Here is a 19022-nt window from a genome sequence, read left to right on the forward strand (position 1 = left end):
CCTGTCCACATCTGCGCTGAGAATGCGGCTGCACAGTTGCCAGGTGTCATCATAATTGCCACCCTCCACACCCTCCCAGTCCCTCCTCCCTGGAGACAGGACCACAAGCCAGGCCCAGCCAGACCCTTGGAAGCAGAACCCTTGGGTTCCACGGTGTCTGGGGAGCAGTGTCACAATGGGGTGGGGAGGTCCTGGGGTGGGGTGGCATGGGGAGGAACAGCATTCCACTCCTGGGGCACAACTGGCCACAGGCTCTAGAAACTGAAGGCGCAAGGCAGGCTGGGAAAATCTCCACATGAGCCAGCCCCATTTCTCCGTGCAGACTGTTCCCAGCACCTGGAGCACCCGCCTCCCCATCAGGGCTCCACCTCCACTGAGGGAAATCCTCCCATCCTTCCACACACAACTTGGCCGCCCCCCTCCCTATGCCTGAAGAGGAGGGATGGAGAGGAGAGTAAGAGGAGGAACAGGCTCTCCACTCAGCAGCTCCCAGATCCCACCCGGGGGAGGAGGGAGTGTAGGTTAAAGACTTCTTGGTGGGAAGTTTGGGGAGCGGCAGTAGGATGGCTTTTCCTTTCTCTCAGAGGAGAAGGAGAAGCTATCTGGCAGGGGGTAGAAGGATGAGAGGCAGGCAGAGCGGAGCTTAGAAATAGCCACTGGTGAGAGTTGGAAAACGAGCTGACTTGAAAAGCTGGTAGGAATACGAGGTGCTGCTAAAGACCCAGTTGGTGCTGGTGACCATGGATTCATAGATCAGACTCGTTGGGAGTGTGACTCTTTCCAGCAGTGACCAGCAGTTGGGGTGCAGGAAGAGAGAAAGCAGACAGTCGGGCCCATGTGCTGCTATGGTCTTGCTAGCTGGATTCTTCTGTAAGAGACTACGTGGGGATCCCCACGGGGCGGGGTGGGGGGGCGGCCAAGAGGTGAAGAGGGGTCCCAAGGGTTCAGTTGCAGGCACATTGCTCATACTGAGGACCGACGCAGAGGTCCTGGGATGATCGCTGAGAACCCCCGAAAATTCTTGTGGAAAACCTACTTTTAGGAGCCTGCCAGGGCCACTGACTGATGATTAACCACTGCAAGCCCGGAAGAACTACCACCAGTGGCCACCAGGTAAGAAGACTTCTTCCCCTTTCCCTCACCCTGCATGGGCCCTGAAGGAGCCAGAGAAGCAGAGCATGAAAGGGAGGAGGGGCCCGGAGAGGAACAGGACCCACATCCTCCCTCTCCCCGCCACTGGTCCCTGAGTGCAGGACAGGGGAAGGAGAATCTTTGAAGAGAAGGCAAGACTGAAGCTTCGATTCTGACTGAATCAGTGCCCACTCAGCTGGAGCAAATGCCCTGTGGGTCCCACCTTATCCAGACGGGCCTAGTCCAGCCATTGGAGGAACCACAACCTTCCCTTCATCCACAGCTTTTCCTTCACCTGCCTGGGCGAGTCCAGAACTTTTAAGTGTTTTTCTCTTCCTACTCTCACCTACTTGGAGAGGCCCTACCCAGCTGTTCTGTTTTTGGCTTGACTGTGTTTTCAGGGCAGGGGGACCCCAGATGGAGGGGATCTGAGGAGCCATATCCCCACAAGACTGTCAGAGAACAAGTTAAGCCCAAGACACGCCCAAGACTCTAACCCAGAACAGGGTATTGGGTGTGGGGCTCTGGGGATGAGAAAGGTTTTGAAAGGAGGGAGGCCTGTCTCAGATGCTTCTGGGATTGGGCTGGGCAGTGGCTGGCTGGCTCTGGGGCCAGCTCATGGGGTGCTGCCTCCGTCAGCAAGATGGTCATGCTCACAGGTCCAGCTGTTCCCAGGGGAGTGTTCAGGCAGCTCTCTGCTGCTGCTGCTCTGGCTTCGGAGACACACTCAGAGGTACGTGCTGCTCTAAAGGCCACCCCTGGGCTAGAAGTACTTCCTGAGGCCTCGGAATCCTTTTCCGAGGTCATTGCATTCAGAGGGCTGGAGGAAGCAGAAGGCTGTCATTGGCTGCTCAGGAACTGATCCCGTATTACAGTTCCTCGCCATCCCCTCCCCAAAGTAGGGGAATCGTGAGGATGCCAGATGGGCCTCTCTGCAACAATGGACAAATGGTGAAGTAGAGCCCCTTCGGGGATGGGGTCACTGATATGAGGTCCTGGGTTTCAGAGAGACCAAGCACCTCGCTGTGGGCAGGACTCCTGCTCCAGGTCGTCCATGGCGTCCTTCGTGCTCCAGCCACGTGGCTCTGGCAGCAGGGCACAGAGTAAGCCAGCCCCGACGGGGAGGCTGCCGTAGATGAGCATAGGGAGGGCCGTGTGGTACTCACCCAGCAGGGTCACGAGTGGCGTGAGGATGTCCCCGATCCTCGAGAAAATGCCCACCAGCCCCATGCCCGTCTGCCCGCGCAAAGGTGAGTGCAAGCCGAGAAGACCCGGCCTCCGCTGGGCCACAGCTCATTTCCTTGGAAGCACCCCAGTGTCTCATCTGGTCTCCAGGCCTGCGGAGTCTCCAGGCCCGTGCAGTCCAGCCAGCCTTCCTGCCCCCTCCTCCTGCACTTCCCCGAGTCCTACTGTGCGGCGTGCTTTTGCCACCTCCAGGCCTGTCTGCCTGCTGTACTCCTGCTCACCTGTCGAGTCTCAGATCGAAGGCTGCACCTCCTGACCACCTCCCATCCCCACCGGAGTCTTCCTTCTGAGCCATTCATCAAACTCGGGACTTACTCCATGTCCCAGTCCTGACAAGGTCAGGGTGTGGCCCCTCCTGTATCTGCCCTCCGCTGCTCTCCTCTGCTCTCCACTGACCCCATCCAGCCTTGGACCCCATCCAGCACTGCTGCCCCAGAGCCAGCTCTGTAAGCTCATTGGGGAACAGCAGTAAGGGCAGAGGAGGGATGGCCAAAATCAGGGTCTCAGGAGCAGAGGAACAGGAGTTGCACCTGCAGTCCTTACCTGATGACAGTGGGGAAGAGCTCAGCAGACTACACGTAGGAGATGGTAAATCCAGCCGCCGTAGCAAACTTCCCCACCAGAGCCATCACAGTGCCTGGGGAGCTGGGGGTGTTGGAACAGATCCAGGGCATCCCCCGTGGGGCCGGTCTTCTCTGGGACCATCCGGGAGGGAGGTGCAGAGTGAGGGGCCAGGCAGGCCGGGCTGTGTGGTCAGACCAGGGCAGGGCTGGCCCAGCTACTGCAAGTACCTGGCTCAGGAGCTCGGAGAAGTTTTCGCTTGTTGACCGAGGCCACCCTCTGGATCGGTTGTTTAGCCTCCTCTACCCTCCCCCGGGTCAGGAGCCACCGTGCAGATTCCGGCAGAGCCCTGTAGGTCGGGCTGTGACCCTGGGGCCTGGACCTGGGCCTCCCCACTCCCCCAGGAGCCTCCCCGCTGTCCCAGTGCACACTGACCCCACAGGTTCGCTCTCCCAGACACCTCTCTGGACATGTAGCCAACCGAGAGGCAGCTTGCCTGGGAAGTATCTCCTCACCAGAAGTAAAGGAAGAGCGGAAGACAGGTGCAGCGCCAGCCATCTGGAAAAGCCTCCAGCTCTGGACGCCATGGGCGAGTCCTGCGAGGGCCATCTGCTCCACGGAGAAGGTGTACTGGGCCAGGACCACAGCCTGAGTTCTCTACCAGGGCCCCACCCACCCTGCAACTGTGAGAACGCTGAGTCTGAGGCTGGCCCGGACCCTGCCCTCTCACTCCCTGCCATGGCTAGACGCCACCAGGTCAGGGGCTGTGGTCCTGGCCCGGTACAGGGAGTGCTGGTGCCGTCACGTTAGGTGCGGGGAGTTGAGTGGGCCCCACAGGCAGCGTGGGAGCGTGGCCGCCCAGACCCCAAGGCCCCGCTCTGCGGCTGATGGCGCGGGACCCAGATACCCACGTAGGGTGACGCTGCTGAAGTTATATCCAACGACGGCTGTGGCCACAGCAAAGCGCAGGGCCGTGTAGAGCTCAAAGCCGGGCACAAAGGCTGCGGCCATGCCAAGGATGGCGAAGAGTAGCAGTTGCACCAGGACAGTGGCCTCGTGGCCAATCCTGGGGTAAGAAAGGGGCAGGTTGAGGAGGGAGTCTGTCTGAGGGGAAGGAGGGAGACCCAGCCCCCGGCCCTGCCCTGGGTGCTCTGTCTGCGGGAGGGTGCAGGGCCCCACCTGGGAGCCCCATTGCGGGGAGACAGGGCCTTACCTGGAGACCAGCGAGAGGGGCACGTGGTGGGGAGGAACTGGGCCAGGAACCCAAGAGCGTGCTGGGTTGCGGGAGCTGCTCAAGGTTCTTACCAGTCACAGAGGGGCCCGACGATGAGCGCCCCAGTGAGGAGCCTAGCCAGGTCCACCGACTGGGAGGTGTCCTTCGGATGCTTCCGACCACAGGCCAGGTTCAGCTGAGGCAGACACATGCAGATGTGAGTCTAGGGGCAGCGAGGGCGAGTCCTTTACCAGCCAGCCTGCCCACCACAAACCTCTCAGGACAGAAGTGGGGCAGGCAAGGCATCCCAGGGCACCAGCGTGAACTCAGGGTGCACAACACGATACTTAGAAGTGTAAAGGGAAGCACTGTGACCCTCAACATCTGCTTCATATCAAACTACCAGCTCCAGATGGTTCACGCAATTCTTTTCAGTGACATCATACCTGTGTGAAGTTGTGTTTTTGGAAGTTACTATGAAAAAAAGCAAGCACCATGTGAAACTCAATGTGGATCAGAAAATGAGGGTGGCGGGGTTCAAGGATCAAGACGTTTTGCAGTTCCCAATACATCCTATTAGGAAGTAATTGCACGTTAGGATGAAATAAAAGTGTTTTGATTCGTGTATATATTTTTTTAAACAGCTACTGAGTTATTAGTACATAAATCCTTCTTAAGTTGTTTGTCTTTGTTTTTTGTCGTTGTTGTTTTGGGCTGCACTATGCGGCATGTGGGATCTCAGTGGGATCATCTGGGATTCCTTAGGGCAGGGATCGAACCCGTGCCCCCTGCAGTGGAAGCATGGAGCTTTAACCACTGGATCGTGAGGGAAGTCCCCCTTCTTCAATTGTTTGGAACAAATTACTTAATATGTGAAACTTTTAGGTATTTTTTTGGCCTGGAGATGCCATGTAAAATTATTGATCCATTAAGAATGTACAGTTTGGGAACCTCTGACAGTCATTAACTGCTTCTTCCTGACAAATGGGGCCTCTTTCCCACAACCATGGCACCCCTGTGACCTGCTTGGGCCTTTCCAACTTTTCCCAACTGGCTGCAAAACCCCCCTGAAACTCCCATCATTCACAGGCAGTCAGAATCCTAAGGAGCCCTCACACACTCCTTGAGGAAAGAGATTAGGATGGAGGAATGTGCAGGTCTGCACACACGCGGACACACACACAGACATACACACACGATGTGAGGGGGACAACCCACCTGGAGACTCACAGAGAGAACTTGACAGACTGGGAAACCAAGTGATGAAAATATGGGTGTCCATACACGTCTGTACACTTGTCTACTGCAATGTGCACATAACAATAAGTGCATGTGACTGATATTCCCCACCTCCATCTGTGGGCCCCGCAGTGAGTTTTATGCCCCTCTGCACATAGCTCAGCTCCATATGTTTATGAGGGCATCATGACACATGAGCTGTTCTCCAGAGCTCACAGAGGTAGCTTCACAACCATATTAATGTTTTCTTTTTTAAAAAATTTATTTATTTGATTTTTGGCTGTGTTGGGTCTTTATTGCTGCGCGTGGGCTTTCTCTAGTTGCGGCGAGCAGGGGCTACTCTTCGTTGTGGTGCATGGGCTTCTCATTGCGGTGGCTTCTCTTGTGGAGCACAGGCTCTAGGCGCACAGGCTTCAGTAGTTCTGGCATGCGGGCTCAGTAGTTGTGGCGCACGGGCTTAGTTGCTCTGCGGCATGTGGGATCTTCCCAGACCGGGGCTCGAACCCATGTCTCCTTCATTGGCAGGCAGATTCTCAACCACTGCGCCACCAGGGAAGCCCGTTAATGCTTTTTGAGCGCTTACTCTGGGTTGGGTAATGTGCCAAATGTTTTACGTGCATTATCTCATTTAAAAAATTTTATTTGTTTATTTATTTATTTATTTTGGCAGCACCGGGTCTTAGCTGTGGCACACAGGATCTTCATTGCAGCATGCAGGATCTTTAGTTATGGCATGCTGACTTCTTAGTTGTGGCATGTGGACTCTTAGTTGTGGCATGCAGACTCTTAGTTATGGCATGCATGCGGGATCTAGTTCCCTGACCAGGGATTGAACCTGGGCCCCCTGCATTGGGAGTGTGGAGTCTTACCCACTCGACCACCAGGGAAGTCCCATCTCATATAATTCTGACAACGATCCTTGACTTATTATTATATTCCCCCAGGGGTCCCCAATTCCTGGGCTGCGGACCGGTACCACTCTACAGCCTGTTAGGAACCAGGCTGCACAGCAAGAGGTGAGCGGCGGCGAGCAAGCGGAGCTTCATCTGCCACTCCCCATCACACCCCATCACTCCCCATCACTCGTGTACCGCCTGAATCATTGCCCCAGCACCCACCGCCCTGTCTGTGGAAACACTGTCTTCCACGAAACCGGCCCCTGGTGCCCAAAAGGTAGGAGACTGCTTTATTCGTCTAAGGGAGAAGAGGTTAAGCAGCTAGTCCTGGCAGTGACTGAAACTGGATGGCAGTGAGTGAAACTGATGGAAAGCTAAGGTAATGTTTCCTGAGTGAAGGGATGAGTGAATGAAGGAAGGAACTAATACCTTCAGTCAGATGAGTAGCCAATCTCCATTAGTTAACTAACCTTTAGCAGAAAATTAACCAACTCAGGAGACAGCATTTTGCTCCTAGTTCTGTCCTGAAGGACAACTGTTAATTTTATTTTTTAAAATTAATTAATTTTATTTTTGGCTGCGTTGGGTCTTCATTGCTACCCTCAGGCTTTCTCTGGTTGTGGTGAGCAGGGGCTACTCTTCATTGCAGTGCGTGGGCTTCTCATTGCGGTGGCTTCTCTTGCTGTGGAGCACGGGCACTAGGGCATGTGGGCTTCAGTAGTTGTGGCACGTGGGCTCAGTAGTTGTGGCTCACGGGCTCTAGAGTGCAGGCTCAGTAGTTGTGGCGCACGGGCTTAGTTGCTTCGCAGCATGTGGGGTCTTCCCGGGCCAGGGCTCGAACCCGTGTCCCCTGCATTGGCAGGTGGATTCTTAACCACTGCGCCACCAGGGAAGTCCAACAACTGTTAATTTTATAAGAACTTTAAATATATACCAAGTGACGAATGGATTGCCCCTGAGAATGAAGTGCAGCAGGACCAGGTACTTGAACTTGTTGTTCCACCCAGTTCTATCCTGTTTGCTTTTTGTCCAGCCACCACAGATTGCTTTGTAGTTAAACACTATTTAAAATAAATAATAATGAACAAAGGCCTGCTGCTGTCAGCCTCTGGAGTCAGAACTGAGTCACTCTGTGTGACTCTGAATCTGTTAGCTGACCTGCTGGTGTCTTGGTTTCCCACGTACAAAATGGGGATGAAATACATTCCATAGTATCGCCAGATAGGATTAAAGGAATTAACACATATAGCATGCTTAGCACAGTGGCTGTGCTAGGTCAGCAAATGCTAGCTCAGCTGAGGCTGTACTGGCCCCTGTGCCATGAAGCACACAGCTGGTGACACAGGCATCTCAGACACAAGGGGCGGTCATACTCTAAAGGCATGAGTGCTGAGCCATGGGACTCCTCCAAGGCTGCCACCCTTGCTTAGTGGACACCATTCACTACCTCCCTGTAGACGAGATATCCCCTATCTTATCAAATCCTCATTCTAACTCCATGAAGGCTTATCATTCCCTCTGTTTTGCAGCAAAGACAGAGGCTTGGAGAGGTGCCAAGACCTACCCAAGTTCACATGCTGGTGTCATGTTGCAGATGGAACAGAGATGAAGAGGGCTCCAACTTGGGACACCAGTTGTCAACCTTCCCAGCCCTAATGCCTACAGTGGATGGTTCTGTCTGGGGCCTGCCACGGTGGCCCACAGCATCCCACCCCCATTTCCTGGAGCAAAACCCATCACATCTCCCTTTCACTGTTCCAAAACCATCAATGACTCCCTTTGGTCTCTAGGAGACAGCCCCAATTCCTCAGCACTGTATCTGAGACCCTTTAAGAGTTGGCTCTTGCCTTTTCTCAACCCCTTTTGTATGTCAGAATTGCTCACAGAGGCCAGGCATTTTCATGCTCCAGACCCTAGAAATGGCTATTCCCTCTGCTTCCCCTTCCCTCCCATTGCTTCCTTCTGTGGTCCCAGGACGGATCACACTGTTGTTGCTATTCAATGATGGTCTAGTTGCCTCCCTATTCAGAGGTTCGTGTGGACAGGGCTGGGAGTCATTTTCCCTTTTACCAAGGATGGGCACCCAGGAAATGTTGGTCAGGTAGGTTGAGAAGGAGAAATGTACTCTGTCCTTCATGAGCACACTGCCTATAAGGAAATATATTCTTTTCTTCTTAAATTCGGATTGTTTGTATTTCACTTTGCATATGAAGTTGCTGGTTATAATAAGGAAACTTGGGATGTCACCTCAGAGGAGTCCTCAGTCTGTAGCAGAACCCCTGCTTGTTGACTGGAAACCAAGGTGGATACCTCACACAAGGTAGCCCCAGAGTTTGAGGTTGTCACGTGGTTCAGGGCACAAAGTACCAAAAGTGTACATTGCCCTGAGAGTTGCAGTTCTTGGGAGGGTGGGTCCCTGGGAGCATGTCAGGTAAAGGCCGGACGTCCAAGGTCCCACCCCAGGGTCAGCAAAGACTAAGTTGGTGACTGAGGATAAAGAGAGAGGCCCCCAGTCCTTGAGAACGTCCCATTCATTCCCATAACCTGCCCAGCCCTATCCCAGGCACACCAAGTTCCTGCTGCTTCCCAGACACATCACCTGCTTCCTGTTGCCAGGCCTTCCTTTTGCTATTCTCTGTCTAAAAAGGCCTTCCCCTCTTCTCCATCAATCTTATTCGGGTCCCTGGTGCCCAGCTCACATACCAACTCCTTCAGGGAGTTGCCTGCCCATTCCCTCCCCAGGAGAAAGTAAATTCTAGCCTTAGAGCCCATCTAGCCCTTTGTCCCTCTACAAGGAGCCCAGATGTTCTCAGAGAAGGTGAATAGGGTGCCGCTGTTCTCTGTTCCTTGCATAGTTAATACTCAGAAGCTGTTGGCTGAGTGTAATTGCATGAACAGGCCAGCAAAGGCTGTGCACAAGACCTAGAGTTGGCTCTAAGCACTCTGGAAGTCTGCCTGGGCTGTAAGGATGGTGACATTTGGCCAGATGGGCAGAGAGTTTATGAGCACATGTAGAGGAAGACACCTCCACAACATCTAAGGACCGATGAAGACCAGACCTATCACGGGTGGGATACTGGGGAGATGATGGAGGGGGCACTGAGGGTCAGACCGGCCTAGGCTGGGCTAGATCCAGGGGCTGGCAGAGTTCAAAGGCGACCTACTCCCCCTGTGGGGTGGAATGAGGGGGAGGGTCAGAAAGAAGGCAGGAGGACACATCCTCAGGCTGCCACGGTTCTGGAGGCAGGTGTATGGTCACATATTAAGAGGTGAATGTTTAGTCTCGGGGCTCAAATTGCCCTCCACAGAGGTTCAGGATTTGCCACCATTAAGGTGAGAGCTGCACAGATCCCCAACCCCTGCCCCTCAGGCTTCTGGACTATCTGTGCTCTTTCCCATGCCTGCAGGGAACTGGGCAGCAGGTGCCCCGAATGAGAGAGTCCCGGCTCCACCATCAAGTCTTTATGTTGCCCTCGCCAAGTCATCTCCCCATTCTGTGCTCAACCCCACTGTCTGGGAAGCAGCCTTTCTTGCTCTGAGGTGGTTGGAGTGGGGAACTTTCTATTGATCTGCCAGGGTCCCTCCTACGAGAATGGAGTTAGCAGGAGCAACTGCCCAGTTATGTGCAGGACAAGTCCTAGAGTCCTGGGTGTCCTTCAGGATCTAAGAGGCAGGCAGGCAGGCAGGCAGGAGGAGATCTAGAGAGAGAGGCTGAAGGCAGGAAGCTCGAGGCAAGCAAGCAGGAAGGCAGACGAGTGGACGGGGAAGGGGTAGCATCAGAGGGTTAGTTAAATGCGAAGACAGGTAAGCAGGCAGACATGCAGAGGTGGACGGAAAGACAAAGGCAAATGGACAGGCAGGTGGGAACATGGGGGAGAGAGAGAGAAAGAGAGGCATGAGGACAGGAGAACAGGAGAGACAAGAAGGAGGGCCACTGGGGAGACAGGCAGCGGGACAGATAAAAGCACAGGCAGAGATGAATGGACAGATGGACAGACACCCTGGACAAAGGAAATGGATGGAGAGGTAGATGAGCCAACAGGCAGAGGACAGAGAGCAAAACAGGCGGACCCACCGTCATTCAGGCATGGGGTGCAGGGGCAGCCACACCAGAGACTGAGGGCACGGGCTCGGGCAGACGAGCTGACCGACTCAAAAGAGGTGGAAAGATAGGCCAAAGGGCAGCCTTACCTCATTCTTTAGGGATAGGGGCCTCCTGCAGGATAGACCCAGCCCGCCTCGCAAGGCTGTGTCTCACTGAAGCCGTGGCTGAGGACGTCCTCCAGCTGGCACCGTCGGGGGGTGGCCGGAACGGGAGGCAGGGCTCAGGGCTGCCCGCCGCATCCACAGGCACGCTCAGCACCGGCTGCTCAGCAGCGCCCAGGGTCAGAGTCCGGTGCTTGACCCAGGCCACTGAAGAGTGGTGGGCCTCATCCAGGACCATGAAGACCTGGGTGAACATGCAGAAGGCAGTCAGGAAGTTGGGGACACTCAGCAGTATCAGCAGCTGTACCTGGAAGCGACCAAAGCTGCCAATGTCAGCCGGGACCTGGGCAAAGGGAGCCACGGTCACTGCTTACCGCCTCCTTAGCTGGGGCCACCAGACAGCCCTGCAGCTCGCTCTGGGGCACGGGCTCCTCGGGGCAGTGGTGGTGCTGTGTTAATGTTTAAATCAGCCTTGCCTGGCCCCACCTGTCACACCTCAGCTCCCCAGCTCTGGTCTAGGAATGACAGAATATGATGAAAAGATAGTCCACTCTGACTTGGAGGATCCGAGGATGTTTTATGGACTGTGTGACAGGCACCACAAGAGGAACTTCTCAGGCCTGGCACACAGCAGTGAGCTTTAGCCAAAGGTTACGTGGTATACAGGGACAGCACCCCCTCTAACTGCAACACCCTCTACAATTCACACCAGTGCAAACCCCTCCCATTATGATAGAGTCCAAATTCTGAGAGTAATTTCAGCGCTACAAGGCAGTTGCTACTACACTGCACCGCGGGGGATAAGTCAGTGAGCAGCAAGGACCCAGCCTGCACATTAACTCGGCCAACAGCCCAACCTGGTCTCATGACCCTGAAGTTATTTTCTTCTGCAGGGTCTCTAGCATGTGGTGGTATGCAACAGCAGTCAATCCAAGGGTAGTATGAAGGTCAGGAGACCCACCAAGGGCATAAATGCCTTTCCCTTCAGCAGCTGAGCTAACCAGTGCATCTTGATCTCTATCTAATCAAGGAAGGAACCATTAACACCCTCCCAAGACAGAAACAGATGCAAAAGCTGCCCAAGGGTAGCCCAATCACCCTGAGCAACCTTGGTGAGCACAGAGGGACAAAGGACAAAGCCCGAGCCCCCGCTGGTCAGTCCTATGACCCTGCTGGAGTCGAGGTTGGGATGGGGCACGGCATGGGGGCTGGCAGGTCAGGATTCTTACAGGGCAGGAGGCTAACAGAAGGCAGGACCTCTGACAACAGGAACCTCCCAACGATGAAAGCCCCCATCCTTTTTCCCTGGGGGGAGTCTCACTGCAGGTAGACCCAGGGCTTGGAAGGCATCTAGTTCAATCATAGGAGGTGGGGAATGGTGGGATTAAATAGAGCATTAGGGAAAAATACACGCTTGGGTATCACATTCACATTCACATATTTGCTTGGTAAGCATCGGAAAGCCTTTTTGTGTTTTGATTTTGAAACACTTTGAGATACGAGATGGGCAGAGGAGCATGGGAGAAGGGAAGGCAGCAAGGTTGTGCAGGGCAGCTCCTGATACAGTGTGCCTACATCCGCGGCCTGTTAGTCAGCACGGAAGGAGGGTCCAGGTAGGCCAGACGCTGGAAGGCAGAGGCAAGGGTCCACAACCCTGCCTAAGAAGAGGACATTCCTCTTTGCCCCCTCCCCACCAGGCTCCCCACTGTCCCCAGCCCCACCTCTTCTTCCTCACCCACCTGGCTTGCGTGTTCTTGTCCTCAGCATAGCCTTCACTGAATTGCCAAGAAAGCAGACGCTACTAGTTGCTGCTGCTCATTTTGGCGTTCACATTATGGGGAAAACTGAGGTGGAGACAGGAGCCTGGGCTCAGTCCTCATCATCTTTTCACTCTGATCAGGGTAAGGATTTCAGCTCTAAGGCTCCAAGGGGACTGAAGGTAGGAGGCAGGAAGCTTGGTCTCCACCACTGATTCCCTGTGATCCGCAGTCTGCTCCTTCTATCCCTCTGGCCTCTATTTCTGCATCTGTGTATAAGGAAAGCTTGAACTAGATGCTCTCTAAGGATTCTTCCATTTCTTGGTGTAGGATTCTAAAACACAGATAGATAAATGACGAGGAGATGCTGATAGAAGAGTGAGACTCAACCAAAGACCTTCCATAGTTGTAACTATGATCCCCAAATGCCACTGGCTTCACTGCACTCCCAACTGCCCCAATCTTAATTTCTTGATTAACTTATCTGTTCTCCTAACCCTCCCCCCGACCCCACCAGTCTGCCAAAGGCTCCCCATGATGCTTCAAAGCCTAAAACTGGCTCCCTTCTTTGAGGGAGTCCTCCCAGGAATACTGTAACCCCGGGGACCTGTGGTCTCACTGACCTGGGAGGATGAGCTCAAAGGAGGATATGTGCTGCTCTCTGGCGTCCCCGAGCAGTCTGGTCACATCCACTGTCCTCTAGGAGACTGCAGGGTAGGACGGGGCTGCCTCTGGCCCTTCAGGGAGAGCCTACAGCCTGTCTCTCTCCTCTTCCCCTCCTTGTACCTGCCTTCAGTAAAGGGCAAAACTAAGACCAAAGAGAGGTGTAACAAGAGTGTTCTAACCACTGGAGCTAAGTTGAATGGACACACATCCCTGGCAATCAACTGTCCATGGGGTAGAGGGCGGTGTTTGTGTGTATGGTGGGGGGAGGGGAAGGTACTCCCCAAACATCACCTACAGGGATGCACTGGATGGTGTCTCAAACCTCTTCCAAATTTGAGAACGACTCTAGTAGATAAAAACAGGGGATAGGCATTCTGGTTTCTGGTCCAGGATGTAAACAGCTTGGAAATTGTCACTGTTCTAGCAGGTAAAAAGCTGAGCAAACTGAAAAATCAACAACTTTCTGTCAGAGAAGTGAGGCCACAGGGCAAACTGCTATCCCTTGAATTGGAGCTAGACAGGTAAATACAGAGAACTGTAACTTCTTGGAGCAGAAATCCACAAACTCAAACTTCCACAGGAACCAGTATCACAGTGGGAGAATCCGACTGTAATTGACAGACTGCTTGGGGGCTCAGGGTAGATAAGGTGAGAACAGCCAACACAGTGCTGGAGAAGAACAGAGGTGCAGGACTGAGAATACCTGACTTCAACCTTGACTATAGAGTACTCAAGGCTGTGTGGTACTGGCAAAAGATTACACACATAAATCAATGGAACAGAATAGAGAGCCCAGAAAGAAACTCACAGATTCAACTGATCAAAGAGCAATACAATACAACAAATGGTGCTGGAACAACTAGACACAATAAAGTGAATATTTTTGTTTCCTAGTGCATATAAAAGTTGTTTAGGGACTTCCCTGGTGGCTCAGTGGTTAAGAATCCGCCTGCCAATGCAGGGGACATGTGTTCGAGCCCTGGTCAGAAGATCCCACACGCCGCGGAGCAACTAAGCCTGTGTGCCACAACTACTGAGCCCGCAAGCCACAACTACTGAGCCCGTGTGCCACAACTATTGAAGCCTGCGCGCCTAGAGCCGGTGCTCTGCAACAGGAAAAGCCACCGCAATGAGAAGCCAATGCACGGCAACGAACAGTGGCCCCTGCTTGCTGCAACCAGAGGAAGCCCGCGTGCAGCAACGAAGACCCAACGCAGCCAAAATATAAATAAATAAGTTTTAAAAAGTTATGTTTATACTGTAGTCTTCTAAGTGTGCAATAGTATTCTAAGAAAACAATTACATACCTTAATTTAAATTACATACCTTAATTTAAATTACCTTAATTAAATTACATACCTTAATTTAAAAATACTTTATTGCTAAAATATGCTAACCATCATCTGACGACAAAGGGTTGCCACAAACCTTCAATTTGAAAAAAAAAATGCAATAGTTGTGAAGCAGAAATAAAGCAAACTGCAATAAAATGAAGTCTGCCTGTATACAAAGAACACTTAAAACTCAACAATAAGAGAACAACCTGATTAAAAGTGGGCCAAAGACCTAAACAGACACCTCGCCAAAGAATATATACAGATGGCAAAGAAGCATGTGAAAAGATGCTCAACACGCTGTCATCAGGGAATTACAAATTAAAATAAGATACCACTACACACCTAGTAGAATGGCCCAAATCTAAAACAGTGACAACGCCAAGTGCCAGCGAACACGTGGAGCAACAGGGACTCTCATTCACTGCTGGGAATGCGAAACGGCACAGCCACTCTGGAAGACAGTAGGTGGCTTCCTAAAAAACTAGACCTACTTTTACCATACAATCTGCCATTGGGCTCCTTGGTAATTTACCCAAAGGAGTTGAAACATACCCACATAAAAACCTGCACACAGATATATATAGCAGCTTTATTCATAACTGTCAAAACTTGGACACAGCCAGTAAGTGAATGGATTAATAAACTGTGGTATATCCAGGCACAGAATATTAGCACTAAAAAGAAATGAGCCATCAAGTCACAAAAAGACATGCAGAGACCTTAAATGCATATTACTATGTGAGAGAAGCAGTTTTGAAAAGGCTACATATTGTATGATTCTAACTATATGACATTCCGGAAAAAGCAAAACTTTGGGGACACTGAAAGGATCAGTGGTTTCCAGGGACTAGAGGGGAGGGAGGGATGAACAAGAAGGGTACAGAGGATTTCTGGGCAGTGAGACCATTCTCTGTGAGACCACAACGATGGGTACACATCACTGTGCGTTTGTCCAAACCCATAAAATATACAACAGCAAGAGTGAACCCAAATGTATACTATGGGCTTCGGGTGACAACGAAGCGCCAGTGTAGGTTTATTGATTGTAACGCATGTACCACTGCAGCGCAGGATGCTGACAGTGGGAGCAGCTGTGCGTGTGTGTGCGGTCTGGGGGTATATGGGAATTCTGTGTACTTTCTGTTCAATTTTGCTATGAAACTAAAACTGCGCTAAAAAAAATAAAGTCTACTTTAAAAAAGAGAAAAACAAAAAATGTGGGGTAGATGAGCTGACCCACAGGAGGAATCCATGAACTGTTGCACTGAGCATTGCTAGTATGAATAGGCAGAGGTGAGGAAACTGGCTTCTGGACAAGACTGGATCTTGCTAGAGATTATGGGCAAGTGGAGAGGCTCTGTTTACTCTTGCCCCTGCTCTTATCCCCACATACATCATGGTCACTTTTGAGTAGCCAGCAACTCCTCTCCATCCCCACAATAGTGAGAGTCCGCTCTTACAACCTGCTTATCTTGAAAGCAAATTCAATCAGCTATGATACCATCAATTCCAAGGTCCCAGGACCTGAGGCCTGAATTACCAGGACCCATACAAAAGCAGTCCTGTCATGGCTCAAAGACCACCTTCTGTTGGGAAGGAGTTATGATCAGGGAGGTTACTTATCCAGGGGGTGGAGGAATACAGAGGGGCCTAGAATCTTACACGAAACCTCACCATTTCAATATCAAAGCCAAATGGGAACAAGTTCAGCCCTGCTCTAAACTTTCCACAACAGATTCCCAAGGGCTTGAATCTGGCATCTCCCCCCCCCCCCCCCCCCAACAGCATGAGCAGAATTAAACAGAGAAGATCAATGCAAAGAGTTCCTTATCCCACTCTATCAAACTTCCTTGGGCAGATCTCTCTCTCTTTTGGGATTTCAGTTTCCCCACTTGGTTTTAAGCTATTCTAATTTGTAGACTAATACACTTTTTCGGGAAAAGTGCACCTTGGCTTTTCTCTATTCGCATGAAAAATTAAAGTTAGTAGTGACCTCCTGACCCACTTCCCACTGCCCCCACCAACAGTCACCAAAGTGAAGCATCCTTACACCACCACAGACAATTTATTCTTTATTGATTAAAAATGAATGAAACATGCAGCAAAGTACAAAGTCAAAAAAATAAAAATAAAAGGGAGGGGGAAGTCAAATATTTTACATCTTCCATAATCTAGCATACATCATAAGGAGGAACCTCCATTTATTGATACACCATTATTCTGTCCTCCAGATTATTAGAGTATCAGCTGGCTCTAGGATTTGGTTCACAACTTAAGCAAAAAACCCAAACAAATCCATTAGTCATTTAGAAAGACCATACATTTCACAAATAGCATTGGCACATGTTACCTTGTGCTAAGTTAGTCCCTCCCCCAGGGACCAGGGAATCCTGGGGATCCGGGGAGAGAGGTGTATCCTGAATCACCCCTCCTGGGAAGGAGCAAAACTGCTCACTAGGTCACGTGCTGTCTCACCTGCAAAGTTTCTGTTCATTCATTTTTTTTCAGCATCACTGCACAAGCCAGCAAAGCGAGTCCACCATACATCAAGCAGAAGAAGAAATAACACTGTCCTGGGGCTTGGTTTCTGACTCCTAATTCCCAGCAGGGCAAAAGATGAATGGAAAAGAAAGAGGAAGCCCCAGCCCACTTCTACTGTCATGCCTGTCCCACTGCAGTTCAAAGGTAATGGCCGGCTGGAGAAACTGAACAGGGAGATGGGCTGCTGCTTACTTCCAGCTTGGGCTCTCGACCACCTCCAAATAAAAGCTAGAATAGAGTGATGCCACCACCCTTTGGATTCAGAAATAAGTAGACTATGATGGGCTTATCTGAAACCAAAACACAGACTCTAAGGTAAGCCACTAGTCTTGTGCCAAAAGGGACATTACATTTTTTCATAACTTATTCCTACCTTCCTGTCCTTGTTCCCCCAACCCTCTTCTAAAAAAAGAAAGAAAAAAAAAGGAAAAAGAAAAGCTAAATATTTGTCCAGTAAGCTGATCAATCTATTCTGTCTCCAGGCTCAGCAGGCTCCCTCCTTTCACCAATCCTGCTGGGACCTTGGGCTTTGGTGTCCGATCCTCTGATCTACTTTCCTCCCAACCCCCATCCCAAAGCATCCCCTCCCTTCCTCTACAACACCCATCCCTTTCCCAACATGCCTTTGTATCCAGGGCAGGTGAAGAAAGCCCATGACTAAAACTACAAGCTCAGAATGAAACAAAAACTATAATAAGTTAGTTGTGGAGAAAGCTTTCAGAAGTGCTCTAAGAGAAAACTAGGTAAAGCAATCCTTTTATTCACAGACCAACAATGCTGGAAAGGGCTCGAGTGATTCTATAAAGATGGGCCAAAGCCCATCTTTGTGTGTCATTTTAAGGCCAGATTGAGGATCCCTTTCATTTACAAAACTTGTTAGGGCTATCTGCAGTTAGACAAAGGCTGACTGTGAAACAGTAGGAAAAAAAAGAAAAAATCAACGCCACTGATGATTCACATATTGCATTATGGTGCTCTTTTTTAAACCTAAAGAATAATTTATATTATTTCTGTAGAAAATCAAATGAACACTGTCTACTCAAAAATCCTAAAAGTCACGGCACATGTGGTTTCACTTTCCATCTTGGGTCAGGTTCAGCACACAGGGACCCCCTCCAAAGGGTCAGTGCAGGAGAGGGGGCAGAAGGCACGCCTCTCTGGCCCAGTGCGAGTCTCCTTTATTGCTGTAGAAATCTCAGCCTTGCATTTCCTCATGATTTGGAGGCCAGGCAAATTGATTTTCATGGGAGGATCAAGGAGCAGTTTTTCTTCAATTGTTTTAAGATTTGAAAATAAATACTTCTGCAATGATATGAGTTATGATTTTTCCTGTTCAAAAACCACTGCTGGGGAAATTCTCTTTTACAAGCCATTACTTGATCTTTTCTCTAAAAACAGTCCAAAGTTCCACTTTGAAGGATCCGATGGCTGAAGTTCGATTACAGTCAGATGTTTTGCACCAGCTGAAGTTAAGGCTAGCAACCCTTTCTGGAGGAAGTAATGAAGAGGGGTGCCTGAGAGCAGCTTCAGCAAAACGCTTAGAAACATCATGAACAAAACAAGAACACGGTTTAGGTTGCCTCCATCTGAGGCTGTGCTTCATCCTAACAAAGGTTGTTGGAATTCATATCGGATACCAAAAAACAAAAACAAAAACAAAACCCCACTAAATTAAATTCTCTGGGCTTCAGCTAAACAACCAACTTTTAATTGCTACTTCAGTGGTAAAGGGATATCCCAAGATGCCCAAATCCTCTCAGGTGTGGGAGAACAAGCAGGATGAGGAAGCCCAAGATAGCTGCTACTTTCCACCCAGCGCCATCACTGGAGTAAGGCAAGATGAGCTGATACACCTCCCTCCTGGGCCTTGAGGCACCCGGGCCACTTCTCAGATGGAGGAAGACAGGGGACACGTGCAGTAAGTTTACTAACGGAACTCTTTAAAGGGATGCTGGCCACTGGTGATCCAACTTTTCTTTCCCTGTGGGGAAAAGGGGGAATGATGGCAGGAAAAACATAAAGAAAGACCTCTAAAGCTCTTAGCTGGGAGGTTTGTTGCTGGGTTCTTTGGCAGTAGTGAGTTTAGGCCAACAGAAGCAACAGAGATACGCATGTGTGGAATCTCCTTAGGCCACCTCTTCCAGGGCTGTGTTTTAGCTGATGCTGAGCTGGGCAAATCCTATTAGTTTACCATCATCAGGAATATCCGAGCCTTCGACACCAGATGCCT

The 19022-nt window shown here is 51.0% G+C and overlaps 2 protein-coding genes and 1 long non-coding RNA gene across 5 annotated transcripts in view; all 3 read right to left on the bottom strand.

Annotated features, from left to right (window-relative positions):
• Positions 1-1576: 1576 nt before the first annotated feature.
• Positions 1577-10734, bottom strand: SLC22A13 (solute carrier family 22 member 13). The gene is given in 11 exon segments (XM_033401951.2): positions 1577-1968; positions 2140-2367; positions 2907-3006; positions 3008-3286; positions 3453-3477; positions 3480-3620; positions 3849-4003; positions 4243-4346; positions 10477-10505; positions 10508-10573; positions 10576-10734. Coding segments are annotated over 11 exon segments (1626 nt in total). The 5' UTR covers positions 10730-10734; the 3' UTR covers positions 1577-1623.
• A 1497-nt stretch (positions 10735-12231) lies between these two features.
• LOC125965548 (uncharacterized) lies at positions 12232-15989 on the bottom strand. The gene is made up of 3 exons (XR_007479561.1): positions 14274-15989; positions 12872-14240; positions 12232-12582 (listed from the first exon to the last, which is right to left on the bottom strand). It is a non-coding gene; the product is annotated as an uncharacterized LOC125965548 (long non-coding RNA).
• Positions 15990-16310: 321 nt separating this feature from the next.
• The window catches only part of OXSR1 (oxidative stress responsive kinase 1), a 99408-nt gene continuing 96696 nt past the window's right edge, over positions 16311-19022 (bottom strand). For all 3 annotated transcript variants that reach the window (XM_004277903.4, XM_033402155.2, XM_049715936.1), the window contains one exon: positions 16311-19020. In XM_004277903.4, the coding sequence (XP_004277951.1) occupies positions 18946-19020 (75 nt within the window). In that variant the 3' untranslated portion in view covers positions 16311-18945. The remainder of the gene's footprint in view (positions 19021-19022) is intronic.

This window comes from Orcinus orca, chromosome 10 (genome assembly GCF_937001465.1).
Source record: "Orcinus orca chromosome 10, mOrcOrc1.1, whole genome shotgun sequence".
NCBI lineage: Eukaryota > Metazoa > Chordata > Mammalia > Artiodactyla > Delphinidae > Orcinus > Orcinus orca.